This window comes from Carcharhinus amblyrhynchos, chromosome 16 (genome assembly GCF_965287045.1).
Source record: "Carcharhinus amblyrhynchos chromosome 16, sCarAmb.v2.hapA, whole genome shotgun sequence".
NCBI lineage: Eukaryota > Metazoa > Chordata > Chondrichthyes > Carcharhiniformes > Carcharhinidae > Carcharhinus > Carcharhinus amblyrhynchos.
In genome coordinates this window covers 68,695,431-68,712,910 of record NC_137339.1, presented here as the reverse complement: position 1 = coordinate 68,712,910, position 17,480 = coordinate 68,695,431, and the positions used below count along the sequence as shown (strand labels likewise).

The window sequence follows — 17,480 nt, the reverse complement described above, 5'->3', positions numbered from 1 at the left end:
TGCCACACTGTCAGAGGGTCAGTACTGAGGGAATGCTGCAATGTCACAGGGTCAGTGCTGAGGGAGTGCCACACTGTCAGAGGGTCAGTACTGAGGGAATGCTGCACTGTCAGAGGGTCAGTACTGAGGGAATGCTGCACTGTCAGAGGGTCAGTGCTGAGAGAGTGCCACACTGTCAGAGGGTCAGTGCTGAGGGAATGCTGCACTGTCAGAGGGTCAGTACTGACGGAGTGCTGCACTGTCAGATTTGCCATCTTTCACGATATTAAAATGTGGCTGCAGCTAATCTGTGAGGTGACAGAAAAGGTTATTTGATTCAGTCCAAAGCAGATGCTTGTTCTGGTTCTTACCTGTCTTCATCAGGAAAAAGTGTTTGTTCACAGCCTGATTTTCCACAACACCAGTGGTATAACATGTCGGTCCACACATCTGAACCAACAAGGCTTGCAGCAGCCACGACTCACCTGAAGAAGGCCTGGGGCTGCCTCTGGCGTTCAGGAAGGATGCTGGAATGCCACAGTGGGTTGGGGCATGTGTATTAGGTGGATCGCCCAAGTTCAGTGACAACGTGGATATCCATCTTCCAGCGTCGGAATGTTTCTGGAAATCCATTGTCTTTCCTCAGCAATGGGTTGGTGATGTCGATCATCCCTTCAGTATGGCACTTAGGTATGATGGCACAAAGCCCCCAGATACATAATTACACCAAGGATAGCCTCTGTTGGATAATACTCTGGTCCATATCATAAAAGTTTATCCCAGTTATTAGGTGGCACCGTAACACAGTGGTTAGCACTGCTGCTTCACAGATCCAAGGTCCTGGGTTCGATCCCTGGCTTGGGTCACTGCCTGTGTGGAGTTTGCACATTCTCCTCATGTCTGCATGTGTTTCCTCCGAGTACTCCGGTTTCCTCCCACAGTCCAAAGATGTGTGGGTTAGGTTGTTTGGCCATGCTAAGAAGTTGCCCCTTAGTGTCTAGGGATGCGTAGGTTAGAGGGATTAGTGAGTATAATAGGTAGGGATATGGGGGTAGGGCCTGGGTGGGATTGTGTTCAGTGCAGACTCGTTGGGCCAAAGGACCTCTTTCTGCACTATAGGGTTCTATGATTCTATGATTCAGATGGGAAAGTTCAGCCTGAGGTAGACTGTTGCGGCTTAATGTAGAGTAAATGATGTCCATAGTTTGAGGCTTTATGAGTGGAAAATAATGTCTTATCAATTTGATTGAGTTTTTTGAAGGGGTAACTAAGAAGATAGATGAGAGCAGTGCAGTTTATGTTGTCTGCATGGACTTTAGCAAGGCCTTTGACAAGATACTGCAGGATAGGTTGTTGCATTAGGTTAAATCTCACGGGATCCAGGGTGACATAGCTAAATGGATACAAGATTGGCTTAATGACAGAATAAGTAAGAAGTCTCACAATACCAGATTAAACTCCAACAAAATTATTTGATAGTAAACCCACAAGCTTTTGGAACGATGTTCCTTTGTCAGGCAAGTGGAAAGTTCTGACCAGAAACAGGATAAGAAACTCACCTGACAAAGGAACAGCATTCCGAAAGCTATTGGGTTTACTATCAAATAAACTTGTTGGACTTTAAGCTGATGTTGTGAGACTTCTTACTGTGTTTACCCCTGTCCAACGCCGGCATCTCCACATTGATGACAGAAGACAGAGGGGGTGGTTCTCAAGGGTTGTTTATTCAAACTAGTGGACAGTGAAAAAGGTTATTTGGGATTGCAACAGGATCTTGATCAATTGGGCCCTTGGGCTGATGAATGGCAGATGGAACTTAATTTAGATAATTGTGAGGTGATTCATTTTAGTAGATTAAACCAGGGCAGGACTTACTCAGTTAATGGTAGGGCACTGGGGAGAATTATATAACCGAGATCTGGGAGTACACGTTCATAGCTGTTTGAAGATGGAGTCATAGGTGGACAGAGTGGTGAAGAAGGCATTTGGTTTCATTGTTCAGAACATTGAATACAGGAGTTGAGACATCTTGTTGAAGTTGTACAAGATATTGGTAAGGCCACACTTGGAATATTGTGTATAGTTCTGGTCACCCTATTGTAGAAAGGATATTATTAAACTAGAAAGAGTGCAGAAAAGATTTACTTGGACGCTACCGGGACTTGAGTTATAAGAAGAGGCTGGATAGGCTGGGACTTTTTTCTATGGAGCGTAGAAGGCTGAGGGGTGATCTTATAGAGGTCTATAAAATAACGAGGGGCACAGATCAGCTAGATAGTAAATATCTTTTCCCAAAGGTAGGGGAGTCTAAAACTAGAGGCTATAGGTTTAAGGTGAAAGGGAAGAGATATAACAGGGTTCAAAGGGACAATTTTTTCACTCAGAGGATAGTGTCTTGAACAAACTGCCAGAGGTAGTAGTAGAGGCGGGTACAATTTTGTCTTTTATAAAGCATTTAGACAGTTACATGGGCAAGATGAGTATAGAGACTCCCACCAGTCTCTGCATTCAAAGGATTATCCTCCGCCATTTCCATCAACTCCAGCATGACGCTACAACCCAACACATCTTCCCCTCACTGCCCCTGTCAGCATTCCGCAGAGATCACTATCTCCAGGACATCCTGGTCGACTCCTCCATCACACCCAACATTTCATCCCTGTCCATGGCACTTCCCATGCAATCGTAGAACACGGGCAATTGGAACTAGCTTAGTGGTAAAAAAAGGGCGATGTGGACAAATTGGGCCAAAGGGCCTGTTTCCATGATGTAAACCTCTATGACTCTTTGACTATGACTCACCTGGCACAGTTAGTACGAGGATCCGCTCCGATGAAACAGATGAATATTTTACTCTACAGGTGAGATTATGTACGTGGTGTTTGAGTGATGGCATCAGGGTCAGAACAGACGTATAGGTCCGGGAGTTGCCATGCTGAGTTACAGTGTTTGAGATTGATCCAGGTATGTCATTGGGAGTGTCCCAGATTAAGACAGGTGCGGTTCTATTGCACATTGTGTTGAAGGTGCAGATTATGTTCACGTGCTTTCCTACAATAATTTCAGCAGGAAATATTGTGGGTTTATCTGTGAAATCTAACACACAGAGAATGGATTCTTTTAGATAAATATATCATGAAGCATTAATTCAAATAGAAACCACAGTCCCACAAGAGAAAGCACTGTTACAAGGATGAAATCAGAACTGAGAGATTACAGTATTCATTAAAGCATTTCCTATTTTCTGAGTTAGCAGTGTGTCAGTGACTCAGTTTAATACTCTTTCACATAGTGAGGCTTGAATTGACAATATTAGCATCAAAGTGGAGGAGCAACTCGCAGAGAACTCGCTCAGAAATCTATCCCAAATTTAAATTAATTCCTGTGCCTGGCAGGACAGAAACACTTTGAAACAATCTCTGAACCAGCATCTAAAACAAATGATCAGTTATTTATCTGCAATCTGTGGGAGCTTGCTGTTCACAAATTGGCTTCTTTGTTTCCTACATTACAGTAGTGACGGCATGGTGGCACAGTGGTTAGCACTGCTGCCTCACAGCGTCACAGACACAGGTTTAATTCTGGCCTTGAGTGATTGTCTGAGTTGAGTTTGCACATTCTCCCGATGTCTGCATTGGGTTTCCTCCGGGGACCCCGGCTTCCTCCCATACTCCAAAGATGTGCAGGTTAGGTGGATTGCCATGATTACAATTGCCCCATATTGTCCCAAGATTTGAAGATTAGGTGGATTAGCGCAGTAAGTGTGTGGAATGGGGATAGAGCGGAGAGAGGGCCTGTATGAGATACTCTGTTAGAGAATTGGTGCAGACTAGTTGGTGTTGGTGCGGAATAGCCTCCTTCTGTATTGTGTGAATTGTAGGATGACTACACATCAAGCAATGACTGTGAATTGATTTGGAATGTTCTGAGGTGGTGAAAGGCGCTATAGAAATATGAGTCTTTCTTTAGTCATCAGGTATGACTATTAAATGGGATTAAAGAGATCGATGGGATTGGATAATCCGATAACATTGATGGACGCAGACAGTACAGTTAATCATTGATATTAAAGTGAGTATTAGAGGTTGCTTTAGGACTGCACTGGAAGCTATCACCAGGTTATTGGTAATCAGACACTGTGTTATAATAAGCTGTGTTTTGTGTTAATATGTAAATGTCACAGTTTGTGTTAATTCCCATTGAGTGTTGAACGTGAATTGTTGAGTAATTATAACGCAGAACTTACTAGAAATGTGAAGCTGGGTTACAGGGTTTTGGCTGTAACTATTCTCTGTGTCGAATTCTATTCTGAAATAATAAGGTCCAGCATCTTCTCGACTGATGTTGTTTATAATCAGGGAACAGTCGCCATCTTTCAGGTCTCCAGACAGCCGGGTCCGATGGCGGAACCGTGACAGTACGCGATTGTGATCCTTGGAGTGAAAGGCTACAGATGATCTTCCCCATTCCTTGTTATTAAACCAGATTCCATCTCGCGATTGGTTTACCAAATGTGATGGATAACTGTAATGACATGGAATCTGTACACACAAACCTTCCTGTGCTGTCACCTTTTGTGGAGTGTTGACTTTCCACTTCTGTGACAGTCCAACTGGGGAGAGAAATATCAATATTTAACACTAGCATTCAGCAGGGTTACCTTGAAAGGGCTTCTGCCCCCTCTGACCTTTCCTTGGGCAGCAATGTACTGGAGTGCCAACCACCTCATGCTCAGACTGCATTCTCTTTCGGACATACATAACCACTAAAACAAAATCGCTGGGTCACTACCTTAGAAGTCATCATGTAATCATTGTGGGAGTGCCTTCAGCATACAGACTGCAGCTTTTCAAACAGATAGCTTACTTACTAAAGGCAAACAACAATGACTGAATATCCATTCACCACATCACTATTCCAATAACTATTCCTGCTATTCTACTGCTTCAAATAATTCATTTATCAGTCATGTTTCAAGTGTCTCAGTCACATTCACAGAATTATGTTCTTACAGTTGTTGGGAGCAACATTTATTCACAAAGTGCCCTGTCCCTGCAGATGGAAGGAGCTTGGGGACAGCAATTCCTTATACATTGAGGATCAATGAGATTCCTTAGGGCTTAGGGGAGCTAGGAGGGGGCATGAAAGATCCTTGGCAAGTCGGATCAAGGAAAACCCCAAGGCTTTTTATGCTTCTGTGAGAAATAAAAGAATGACCAGGGTGAGGTTAGGACCGGTCAAGGATAGTATTGGGAACTTATGCATGGAGTCAGAAGCGATAGGAGAGGCAATGAATGAATACTTTTCTTCAGTGTTCACCAAGGAGAGGGGCCATGTTTTTGAGAATGAGAGTGTGATACAGGCTGATAGGTTGGAGGACGTAGATGTTCTGAAGGAAGATGTATTAGCAATTTTGAAAAACTTGAGGGTCGATAAGTCCCCTGGGCCAGATGGGATATATCCTAGGATTCTTTGGGAAGCAAGGGAGGAGATTGCAGAGCCTTTGGCTTTGATCTTTGGGTCCTCACTGTCCAGAGGGATTGTACCAGAGGACTGGAGAGTGGTGAATGTTGTTCCTCTGTCAAGAAAGGAAATAAGAATGACCCTGGTAATTATAGGCCGGTTAGTCTTAATTCGGTGGTTGGTAAGTTAATGGAAAGGGTCTGAGGGATAGGATTTATGACATTTGGAAACATGCAGCTTAATCCGGGACCACAAACGTGGATTCATGAAGGGTAAGTCTTGCCTCACAAATTAGATTGAATTCTTTGAGGAGGGGACTAAGTGTGTAGGTGAAGTAGAGCAGTTGATGTCCTATACATGGACTTTAGTAAGGCGTTTGAAAGGTTCCCCATAGTAGGCTCATAAAGAAAGTAAGGAGGTGTGGGACAGAGGGAAATTTGGCAGATTGGATAAGTAACTGGTCATCTCATTAAAAAACAGAGGGTGATGGTGGATGGAAAATTTTCAGAATGGAGACCAATTACCAGCGGTGTACCACAGGGATCAGTGCTGGGTCTTCTGCTATTTGTGATTTTTATCAATGTCTTGGAGGAGGCGGCCGAAGGGTGGGTCAGTAAATTTGCTGATGACACCAAGATTGGTGGAGTAGTGGATGAGGTGGAGGGCTGTTGTAGGCTGCAAAGAGACATTGATAGGATGCAGAGCTGGGCTGAAAAATGGCAAATGGAGTTTAACTGTGATAGTTGTGAGGTGATTCATTTTGGTAGGACAAATTTGAATGGAGATTACAGGGTCAATGGCAGGGTTCTGAGGAATGTGGAGGAACAGAGAGATCTTGGGGTTCATATCCACAGATCTCTGAAGGTTGCCACTCAAGTGGATAGAACCATGAAGAAGACTTATAGTGTGTTAGCGTTTATTAACAGGGGTTTGAGTTTAAAGCTGTGGGGTTATGGTGCAACTGTACAGGGCCTTGGTGAGACGCATTTGGAATATTATGTGCAGTTCTGGTCACCTCACTATAAGAACATGGAAGCATTGGAGAGAGTGCAGAGGATATTTACCAGGCTGCTGCCTGGTTTGGAGGGTAGGCCTTATGAGGAAAGGTTGAGGGAGGTAAGACTTTTCTCTTTAGAGCGGAGGAGGATGAGAGGTGACTTAATAGAAGTTTATAAGATGATGAGGGCAATAGATAGAATGGACATTCAGAGACTATTTCCTTGGGTGGATGCAGCTGTTACTACAGGACATAATTATAAGGTTCATGGTGGGAGATATAGGAGAGATGTCCGAGGTTGATTCTTTACTCAGAGAGTGGTTGGGGTGTGGAATGGACTGCCCGCTGTGATAGTGGAGTCAGACACTTTAGGAACTTTCAAGCGGTTATTGGGTCGGCACATGGAGCACACCAGAATGATAGAGAGTTGGATAGCTTGATCTTGGTTTCGGACAAAACTCAGCACAACATCGAGGGCAGAGGGCCTGTACTGTGCTGTACTGTTCTATGTTCTTAGACAGTGAGGATCCAGTGAAATTCCTTAGACAGCGAGGAACCAATGAGATTCCTTAAACAATGAGGATCCAAAGATATTCCTGAGACAAGGAGGATCCAACAAGATTTCTTAGACAAGGAGGATCCAACAAATTTCTTTAGACAAGGAGGATCCGACAAGATTCCTTAGACAATAAAGATCCAATGAGATTCTTTAGACAGTGAGGATCCAACAAGATTCCATAGACAATGAGGATCCAACAAGATTCCTCAGACAAGGAGGATCCAGTGAGATTCCTTGGACAATGAGGATCCAACGAGGTTCCTTAGACAATAAGGATATAAACTGCACCAATTAGATTGATTCAGACTAACCATCCTTAGGTGGTGAATTCTAAGAAAGCGATCCATTCCTAGGGTAATGCCTTGACCAATCAGAGTTGACCTGCCTGATTTGAATGTAAACAAAAGCTGGGCAGTAAACTGTTTCCTGATGCATTTTCCACGCCAATGCCTCCCTCAATTGGTGTCCATTTGCCAATCAATCAGCATTCTCTACTTACACAGTATAAATTGTTGTTACTTTGCAGTTAGTCTTTTTGCAAAAATCATAATAAGAGCCTGATGAAAAGCTTCAAGAGCATGTCTGTTTTTCAGCCATACTGACAGCTTTCTCAAGCGATTACTTTGTTGACTGTTCTCCATTATATTTTTAGTTGGGGAATATAATTGTATATGGTATTTAAGTAAATTACATTTCCGAAACCCCACATTAACCTCACCCTACTCCAACAGGCACTGTCAAACACACAAGCAAAGTGCCTCTAGCCGGACCTCTGTGTATGTCAGAGGTGTTGCTATATTGGCTTCACAGGTGGTATTACTTCGTTTTGGTTAAGTCTTAACTGAAGCCCATGTGAAAGGCTGATGATTCCACCCATTCCCCTGCAGTATTTATGCATTGATGCAGCAATGATAAGGGCTCACTGGCAAGGAACTTATTTCACAGAACCATAAAATGAGACAGCACAGCAAAAGGCCATTCCATCGTGCCTTTGCCAGCTCCTTGAAGGAGCAAATTCAATAGCAACTTCACTCAGCGATGGGAAAAGAGCTTCACTGGGGAAAAAGCAAGACAGAGGGAGGTGAGAAAGTTTGATGAATTGCATAGATCTACCAAAGGGCCGGCATAGGCATAATGGGCCAAATGGTCTATTATTGTATTCTGTGGTTCCATGAATTTTATCTGTATTGCAGTTTAGTACTAATACAGAAGAAGACAGGGACGCAGTGATAATGAGCTAGTGATTCAGAGTCCAGGCTAATATTCTGGGCATATGGGTTAAACTGCCACCCACGATAGTTGGTAGAAACTGAATTCAATCTGGAATTGAAAGCTAATCTCTGTAATTGTGACCCGGAAATGACCATTGATTGACATTAAAAACATTGGGTTCAATAATGTTCCCTTTAGAGAAGAAAAACTGCCATCTTTACCCAGCCTAGTCTACATGTGACTCCAGATCCACAGCAATGTACTGATCCTTAACTGCCCCTCTGAAATCACTGAGGGAGACACTTAATTCAAGGGACACTGAGAGATGTGCAACAAATGTTGGTGCAGCCAGCGACACCCACAAGCCATGAAAAACTGTGAGAGATAAGCTGAAAGTTTTGTTATCAAACTGACGATCTTGTTGTCTTTTTAATATTTGCTTGGCTGGCTGCTGTGATGACTGGAAGTGTGAGGGCTGATCTGTCTCTCTATTCTAAGCTCTGCTGCCTTGCAATCATGTGACTTCTCAGCAAAATTCTTATTTCAGAGCGTCCCCAATTCTGAACTGCTCTCCATCCCTGAGGTTTAGGAAGAGAAATGCAGAGCTTAGGGTTGAGGCAGCTGAAGGCACCGCTCCCAGTGGTGGAATGATGGGAATCTGAGAAACACAGGAGGCTGGGTTAGTGTGCACAGAGGGTTGGAGGGCCTGGGGGAGGAAATAGAGGGAGGAAGGGTTGTAGGGGCTAGAAGAGATTACAGAGATACAGAGGGGCATAAGGGCTGGAACAGTTATAATAGTAGGGAGGGCTATAGGGGATGGAGGAGGTTAAAGACAGAGGAAGGGTTAACATAGAAACATAGAAACTAGGAGCAGGAGGAGACCATTCGGCCCTTTGAGCCCGCTCTGCCATTCATTTTGATCATGGCTGATCGTCAAATTCAATATCCTGATCCCCCTTCCTCCCATATCCCTTGATCCCTTTAGCCCCAAGAGCTATATCTATTTTCTCCCTGAAATCAGGCAATGTTTTGGCCTCGATTACTATCTGTGTGAGTGAATTCCACACATTCACCACTCTCTGGGTGAAGAAATTTCTCCTCACCTCAGTCCCAAACTGTGACCCCTAGTTCTGGACACCCACCATTGGGAACATTCTTTCTGAATCTAGCTTGTCTAACCCTGTTAGAATTTTATAAGTTTTTATGAGATCCCCCCTCACTCTTCTGAGCTCCAGTGAAGATATCCTAAATGACTTAGTCAGTCCTCATATGACAGATCTGCCATCCCACGAATCAACCTGGTAAGCCTTTGCTATACTCCCTCTACAGCAAGAACATCCTTCTTCAGATAAGGGCAACAAAACTACACATACTATTCCTGGTGTGGCCTCACCAACGCCCCATACAATTCTCTTGCTATGAAGGCAGTTACCATTTGCCTTCTTTACTGCCTGCTGTACCTGCGCACTTATTTTCAGCGATTGATGCACGAGGACACCAAGATCTCATCGAGTATCCACCTCTGTCAACTTACACTGATTCAAGTAATAATCTGTCTTCCTATTATTGGTGCCAAAGTGGATAACCTCACATTTATCCACATTATACTACATCTGCCATGCAGATGCCTACACATTCAGCCTGTCCAAATCACACTGAAACATCTTTGCATCATCCTCACAGCTCACCCTTCCACCCAACTTTGTATCATCTGCAAACTTTACGATAGTACATTCAGTTCGCCCTTCCAAATCACTAATATATAATGTGAATAGTTGGGGTCCTAGCACAGATCCCTGCAGAACCCCACTAGTCACTGACTGCCAGTCAGAAAAAGATCCATCTTTGAAGATGCGACTAAACACATTGATGAAAGAAAAGCAGTCGATGTAGTATATATGGACTTCAGCAAGGCATTTGATAAGGTGCCCCATTCAAGGCTTATTGAGAAAGTGAGGGGGCATGGGATCCAAGGGGACATTGCTTTGTGGATCCAGAACTGGCTTGCCCACAGAAGGCAAAGAGTGGTTACAGATGGGTCATATTCTGCATGGAGGTCGGTCACCAGTGGAGTGCCTCAGGGATCTATTCTGGGACCCTTATTCTTTGTGATTTTTATAAATGACCTGGATGAGGAAGTGGAGGGATGGGTTGGTAAGTTTGCTGATGATACAAAGGTTGGAGGTGTTGTGAATAGTGTGGAGGGATGTTAGAAGTTGCAGTGAGACATTGATAGGATGCAAGACTCGGTGGAGAAGTGGCAGATGGACTTCAACCCAGAAAAGTGTGAAGTGGTTCATATTGGCAGGTCAAATAGGATGGCAGAATATAATATTAATGGTAGGACTCTTGGCAGTGTGGAAGATCAGAAGGATCTTGGGGTCTGAGTTCATAGGGCACTCAAAGCAGCTGCACTGGTTGAAGCTGTGGTTAAGAAGGCATATGGTGTACAGGCCTTCATCAATCAAGGAATTGAGTTTAGGAGTCGAGTTGCAGCTTTATAGGACCCTGGTCAGATCTCACTTGCAGTACTGTGCTTAGTTCTGGTCGCCTCATTACAGGAAGGATGTGGAAGCCATAGGAAGAGCACAGAGGAAATTTACAAGGATGTTGCCTGGATTGGGGAGCATGCCTTATGAGGATAGGTTGAGGGAGCTCAGCCTTTTCTCCTTGGAGAGACGAAGGATGAGGGGTGACCTGATAGACCTGATAAAGCAAATAAGATGTTGAGACATACTGATCGAGTGAATAGTCAGAGGCTTTTTCCCAGGGCTGAAATGGTTGCCACAAGAGGACACAGGTTTAAGGTGCTGGGGAGTAGGTACAGAGGAGAGGTCAGGGGTAAGTTTTTCACTCAGAGAGTGGTGGGTACATGGAATGGGCTGCCAGCAACGGTGGTGGAGGCGGATTCAATAGGGTCTTTTAAGAGACTTTTAGATAAGTACATGGAACTTAGTGAGATCGAGGATTATAGGTAAGCCTAGTAATCTCTAAGGTAGGGACATGTTCGGCACAACTTTGTGGGCCAAAGGGCCTGTATTGTGCTGTAGTTTTTCTGTGTTTCTATGCCAACTCTTTGCTTTCTATTTGCTGGTCAGATTTCTGCTCATCTCAGGACATTACCCACAATTCCATGTGCTTAAACTTTATACAGTAGTCTGTTATATAAGACCTTGTTGGAAGCCTTCTGAAATTCTAAATAAATCACATGCACTGATTCACCTCAGTCAACTCTACTAGTTACATCCTCAAAAAATTCCAACAGATTCATCAAGCATGATTTCTGTTCTGTAAATCCATGCTGACTTTGTCTGATTATACTACTGCTTTCCAAATGTTGAGTTATGAAATCCTTGATAATGGACTCTAGCAACTTCCCCAGGACCGACAATAGGTTAATTGCTCTTTAATTCCCTGTTTTCTCTCTGCCTCTCTTTTTGAATAGTGAGCTTACATTAGCTACCCTCTAATCTGTAGGAACTATTCCAAAGTCCAAAGAATTTTGGAAAATAACCACCAATGGATCTAGTATTGTAGTTGCTGGAGGAGGTTACAGAGGTAGGGAGGGTTGTAGGTGCTGGAGGAGGTTACAGAGATAGGGAGGGTCATGGGAGTTGGAGAAGGTTAGAGGGATAGGGAGGAGATAGGGAGGAGTGTAGAGGCTGGAGGAGGTTACAGAGAATGGGAGGTTTGTTGGGACTGGAGAAGGTTACAGAGATAGTGAGGGTTTTAGGTTCTGGAGGAGGATAAAAAGACAGTGAGGGTTGTAAGCTCTGGAGGAGGTTACAAAAATAGGGAGGGGTATAGAGATTGGCGGAAGTTACGTGGATAGGGAGAGTCCTGGTGAAGTTAAAAGAGAAAGTGAGCATTGTGGGGGCTCAAGGAGGGTACAGAGATAATGGAGAGCTTTTAACATGAGGGCCCGAATTTGAATTTTGAGGTGTTGTTGATGGTGAGTCAGTGTGTATCAGAGAGCACAGGTGATGGGTGAATGGGACCAGGTGTGAGTTGTACACTGGGTCACTGCTGAATTGCTTCCCAATCAGAGCTCAATAAGAATCATCTTTTACAAAGACTATTAACCATAAATCTGTCCGAGCTGATGATGATATTACCTTGGAGAACTGACAGGAGGAAGTAAGATTTCCCGATCATTGTCCACTCCTAGATATTTCACCAGCTTCTCACTCTCAAGCTCTGAAAGAGAAAGGAGTTAATGAGACCTCACCTCTTGTCTAACAGCCCTCAAGAGAGCAGAAGCTGCTTTCAGACAATGTCTTTTGATTTGATTTATTATTGTCACATGTATTAGCATACAGTGAAAAGTATTGTTTCTTGCACATTATACAGACAAAGCATAATGTTCATAGAGAAGGAATGTAGTGTTACAGTCATAGCTAGGATGTAGAAAAAGATCAATTTAATGCAAGATAAGGCCATTGAAAAGTCTGACAGCAGCAGGGAAGAAGCTGTTCTTGAGTCGGTCGGTACGTGATCTCAGACTTTTGCATCTTTTTCCCCATGGAAGAAGGTGAAAGAGAGAATGTCCGGGGTGCGTGGGGTCCTTAATTATGCTGGCTGCTTTGCCGAGGCAGCGGGAAGCGTAGGCAGACTCAATGGATAGGAGGCTGGTTTGTGTGATGGATTGGGCTACATTCACGACCCTTTGTAGGTTCTTGCAGTCTTGCATACCAAGCTGTGATACAACCAGAAAGAAAACTTTCTGTGGTACATCTGTAAAAATTGGTAAGGGTCATAGCTGACATGCCAAATTTCCTTAGTTTTCTGAGAAAGTAGAGGGGTTTAGTGGGCTTTCTTAACTATAATGGCTGCATGGGGGGACCAGGACTGGTCGTTGGTGATCTGGACACCTAAAAACTTGAATCTCTCAAATCTTTCTACTTCGTTCCTGTTGATATAGACAGGATGTGGATATGCCGGCGTTGGACTGGGGTAAACACAGTAAAAAGTCTGACAACACCAGGTTTAAATCCAACCGATTTATTTGATAGTAAACTCACTAGCTTTCGAGGGGTTTCCCTCTTCTTCAGGTGAATGGAGAGTTCTGGCCTCAGATAGAGCATATAAAGCACAGACAGTTTACAGATTACTGATTAGAATGCGAATCTTTACACCTAACCTGCTGTTCAAGTCTTGAAGTGGTCGACAGTGTGAGTGGAAGGAGCACTGATCACAGTTTAAAGAGATGTGTATTGTCTCCAGACAGTACAGTAAGTGAGGTTTTGCAAACCCAGGCAAGTCACGGAGGTTACCCCGGGGGTTACTCCATTCACCTGAAGAAGAGGGAAACCCCTCGAAAGCTAGTGAGTCTACTATCAAATAAATCGGATGGACTTAAACCTGGTGTTGTCAGACTTTTTGCTGTGATATAGACAGGGACATGTTCTCATCTATGCTCCCTGAAGTCAGTGACAATCTCCTTCATTTTGTTGATTTTGAGGGAGAGATTATTGCGCCGCACCAGTTCACCAGATTCTCCATCACATTCCTATACTCTGTCTTGTCATTGTTTGAGATCCAATTCATTACAGTGGTGTCGTCAGCAAACTTGAAAATCGAATTGGAGGGGAATTTGGCCACATTGTATAAGGAGTATATAGGAGGCTGAGAACACGGCCTTGTGAAGCACCGGCGTTGAGGATGATTGTGGACGAGTTGATGTTGCCTGTCCTTATTCATTGTGGTCTGTGAATTAGGAAGTTCAGGATCCAGCCGCAGAGGGAGGAGCCGAGGCCCAGGCCACGGAGTTTGGAGATGAGTTTTGTTGGAATAATGGTATTGAAGGCTGAGCTGTAGTCAATAAGTAGGAGTCTGACACAGGTGTCCTTGTTATCTAGGTGTTCCAGAGTTGAGTGAAGGGCCAGGGAGATGGCATCTGCGGTGGACCTATTGCGGCAGTAGGCAAACTGTAGTGGATCCAGGCAGTCCAAAAGGCTGGAATTGATCTGTGCCATGACAAGGCTTTCAAAGCACTTCATAGTGATAGATGTCAGAGCCACCGGACGATAGTCATTAAGACACGCTGCTTGGCTTTTCTTTGGTACCGGGATGATGGTCAGCTTCTTAAAGCAGATAGGGACCCACATTGTTGTAAAGAGAGGTTGAAGATGTCTGTGAATACCGCCGCCAGCTGATCCATGCAGGATCTGAGTGCTCATCTGGGTACGCCATCGGGGCCAGTCACTTTCCATAGGTTGACCTTTGAGAAAGCTGCTCTGAAATCTCCAATAGTGACCCCAGATACAGGTTCACCTAGGGTTTCCAGGGTGGTGGGCATGCTCTCGCTGACCTCTTGCTCAAAACAGGCATAGAGTGCATTGAGCTCATCAGGAAGGGGTGCGTTGGAGTTGGCGATTTTAATGCCTTCATCTTATAGCCTGTTATGTTTTGTAGACCTTGCCATAGTGGTTAGCCTGGGACTTACTTATTGGATTTTGTGTGGGATGATAGGTGCTCTGCAGAGAGTTGCAAGGCTACATGAATGAAAGACTTGACCATAACACCGATCAACCTATGAGTCTGCTCTGCCATTCAAGAGCATGATGTGATAATTCTCAATTACACTTTCCCGAATTATCCCCAAATCCCTCGATTCACTTATTATTAAAAATCTGTCTGTCTCAGCCTTGAACATAGAACATAGAACACTACAGCACAAACAGGCCCTTCAGCCCACGAGTTGCGCCAATCACATCAACACCTACCAATCTATAGACCTATCTATAACCCCCAATCCCATTAAACCCCATATACTCATCCAGAAGTCTTTTAAGAGACCCCAGCAAGTTCGCCTCCACCACCACTGATGGCAGCCGATTCTATTCACTCACCACCCTCTGAGTGAAAAACTCACCCCTAACATCACTTATGTACTTTCCTCCCCGCACCTTAAATCTGTGTCCTCTCGTAGTGACCATTTCAACCCGGGGAAATAGCCTCTGAGAATCCACCCTATCTATTCCTCTCAACATTTTATAAACTTCTATCAGGTCGCCTCTCAACCTTCGTCTCTCCAGGGAAAAGAGTCCCAGCAAGTTTGCCCCCTTCCCCATTAACTGTGTTTACTCTGGACTGCTCCTTTGCCATAGCTAACCTAAGCTTAAGGATATGATGGACATATTCCCCTCCTAACACTTGATCCACTCGACCTCCCTCGTTCCCCAGAATCAGCAGTTACCTGTTGCAAACTGGAATGAGCCTGAGCAAAATGCATGGGCACCCGGGAGGGCAGGCTGCTTTTCTGGAACAGCCTCTATGGAAAATTGCAGTCTCCAGCTGCACTGCCACTCAAATAGTGGCAGGCTTCTAAGACCATAGACATAGGAGCAGAATTTAGCCACTCAGCCCATCAATCTCTGTCTTATAGACACTCAATGACCAGGCCTCCACAGCCTTTTGCGGCAAAGAGTTCCACAGATTCGCCACTCTCTGGCTGAAGAAACTCCTCTTCTCTGTATTAACGGATCATCCCTTTAACCTGAGGTTGTACCTTCTGGTTCTAGTTTTTCCTGCTAGTGGAAACACCCTCTCCACGTCTACTCTGTCCGGGCCTCGCAGTATCCTGTAAGTTTCAATAAGATCCCCCCATATCTACTAAACTCTGAGTCCAGACCCAGAGTCCTCAACTGATCCTTATATGACAAGCTGTTCATTCCAGGGATCAATCTTGTGAACCTCCTCTGGATCCTTTCCAAGGCGAGCACATCCTTCCTTAGATACAGGGCCCAAAACTGCTCACAGTATTCCAAATGGGGTCTGACCAGAGTCTAATACTGTCTCAGAAGTGGACCCAGGGGCCTAATAAGAAACACAGACAGACTTTCATTTCTATATCAGCTTTCACAACCTCCGAACATCCCCATGCACGTTATAGCCAATTTGTACACAGCAAGCTCTGACAACAATAATGTGGGTAACTGTCAGACAACCTTTCTGGAAGGATGCATTTTTGCTGCACTCCTCAAAAGTGATTTGCTGAGGAATTTCCATACCCTACTACTACAGCTGTTACTCCAACTCTTTACAAGTGCCCAGCATTACTCTCATCTTGACTTGGGCTTTTTAAAGAGTGCAGAAGCAGAGTCATTGTACAATAAAGCACAGCCCAATGCAGTGACTCCTGAAGAGCTCTAACCAGCTGTGTCTCATAGATACAAGGAACTGAGAGCTTGCAGGCAAGTGCCTCTTTAAATACCACCCTCAAATGCCTTTTCAAACTAATACTGCATACTAATACTGCTCTGACAATTTAAAAAGACACACAGTACCTTGATTTAAATATATTCACAAGGCTACTTCCTGCTTCAGGCTCAACTTTTGAGAGGTGCTCAGTTTAAGGTGGTAATGGGCAAGATCAAAGCAGGACAGGGCTCTAAGTGCAGAGTGTTTGCACTCGCTGCTGCTCCTTTTCTTGTGGGTGGTTCAAACCCTTATTCCTCTTTTTAAATCAGCACAGATCAAGTCATTGGTTCTTTGGAAGAGGAGCTTGAAGGGTGTGGAACCCAAACTGCAGAGCAAACATTTAAAAAAAACAGATTTCAAAATTGGAGTCCAACGTTCCAAATGCTCTCTTTTTGAGTGGAAAATAATGTCAAACGTTGTTCACAGAGAACAGTACCTTTCTCACAATTTAAGGTACAGTTCCTTTACAATAATATATTTACACCAAAATGTACTGGCCCACTCAGTAAAAGCACGTGTAGTTTACAATAGTAAACAAAGGCTAGGAATTGTCTTGGGAAAGAGATCCAAGCGGTTAGAAAAACCTGCTTTCCAGGATATCAATGAATTTCTGTCTCAGCTGACTTCTGAATTGCTTAAACCACTCAATAACAACTCTCCGTCTCTGATACTTAACTACCCTGTCTCTACATCCCTCTGTGGTGAAGAATTCCACAGATACATCCCACTCTGAGAGAAGAAATTCCTCCTCATTTCTGTCTTCAATGGGGCAAATTCTTACTCTTGAGGGGGGCTGAATGGGGCTTCCTCCTGTTCCTCTGTAACAGGCTCGAGGGGGGCTGAATGAGACCTCCTCTTGTTCCTGTGTAACAAGCTCAAGGGGCTGAATGAGGCCTCAAACCAGGACAGTTAGTGAGATTTTGCAAGCCCAGGCAAGTCGTGGGGGTTATAGTTAGTATGACATGAACCCAAGATGATGGCTCGAGACAATTCAGACCTCTTTAACCTGTACTTAATCCTCTCTCCACTCTCATTGTCTGCACCTATAAAGACTTGATTACCTGTTAA

At 44.2% G+C, this 17,480-nt stretch overlaps 1 protein-coding gene across 1 annotated transcript in view; it reads right to left on the bottom strand.

Annotated features, from left to right (window-relative positions):
- Nucleotides 1–17,073, bottom strand: part of LOC145353716 (myeloid cell surface antigen CD33-like) — a 37,734-nt gene extending 20,661 nt beyond the window's left edge. Inside the window, exons 1-4 of the mRNA XM_080204484.1 lie at nucleotides 16,499–17,073; nucleotides 12,326–12,407; nucleotides 4,226–4,591; nucleotides 2,782–3,075 (exon numbers count right to left, since the gene is read on the bottom strand). Coding sequence (XP_080060610.1) covers nucleotides 2,782–3,075; nucleotides 4,226–4,591; nucleotides 12,326–12,365 — 700 coding nt within the window. The 5' untranslated portion in view covers nucleotides 12,366–12,407; nucleotides 16,499–17,073. The remainder of the gene's footprint in view (nucleotides 1–2,781; nucleotides 3,076–4,225; nucleotides 4,592–12,325; nucleotides 12,408–16,498) is intronic.
- Between the last annotated feature and the right edge of the window lie 407 nt (nucleotides 17,074–17,480).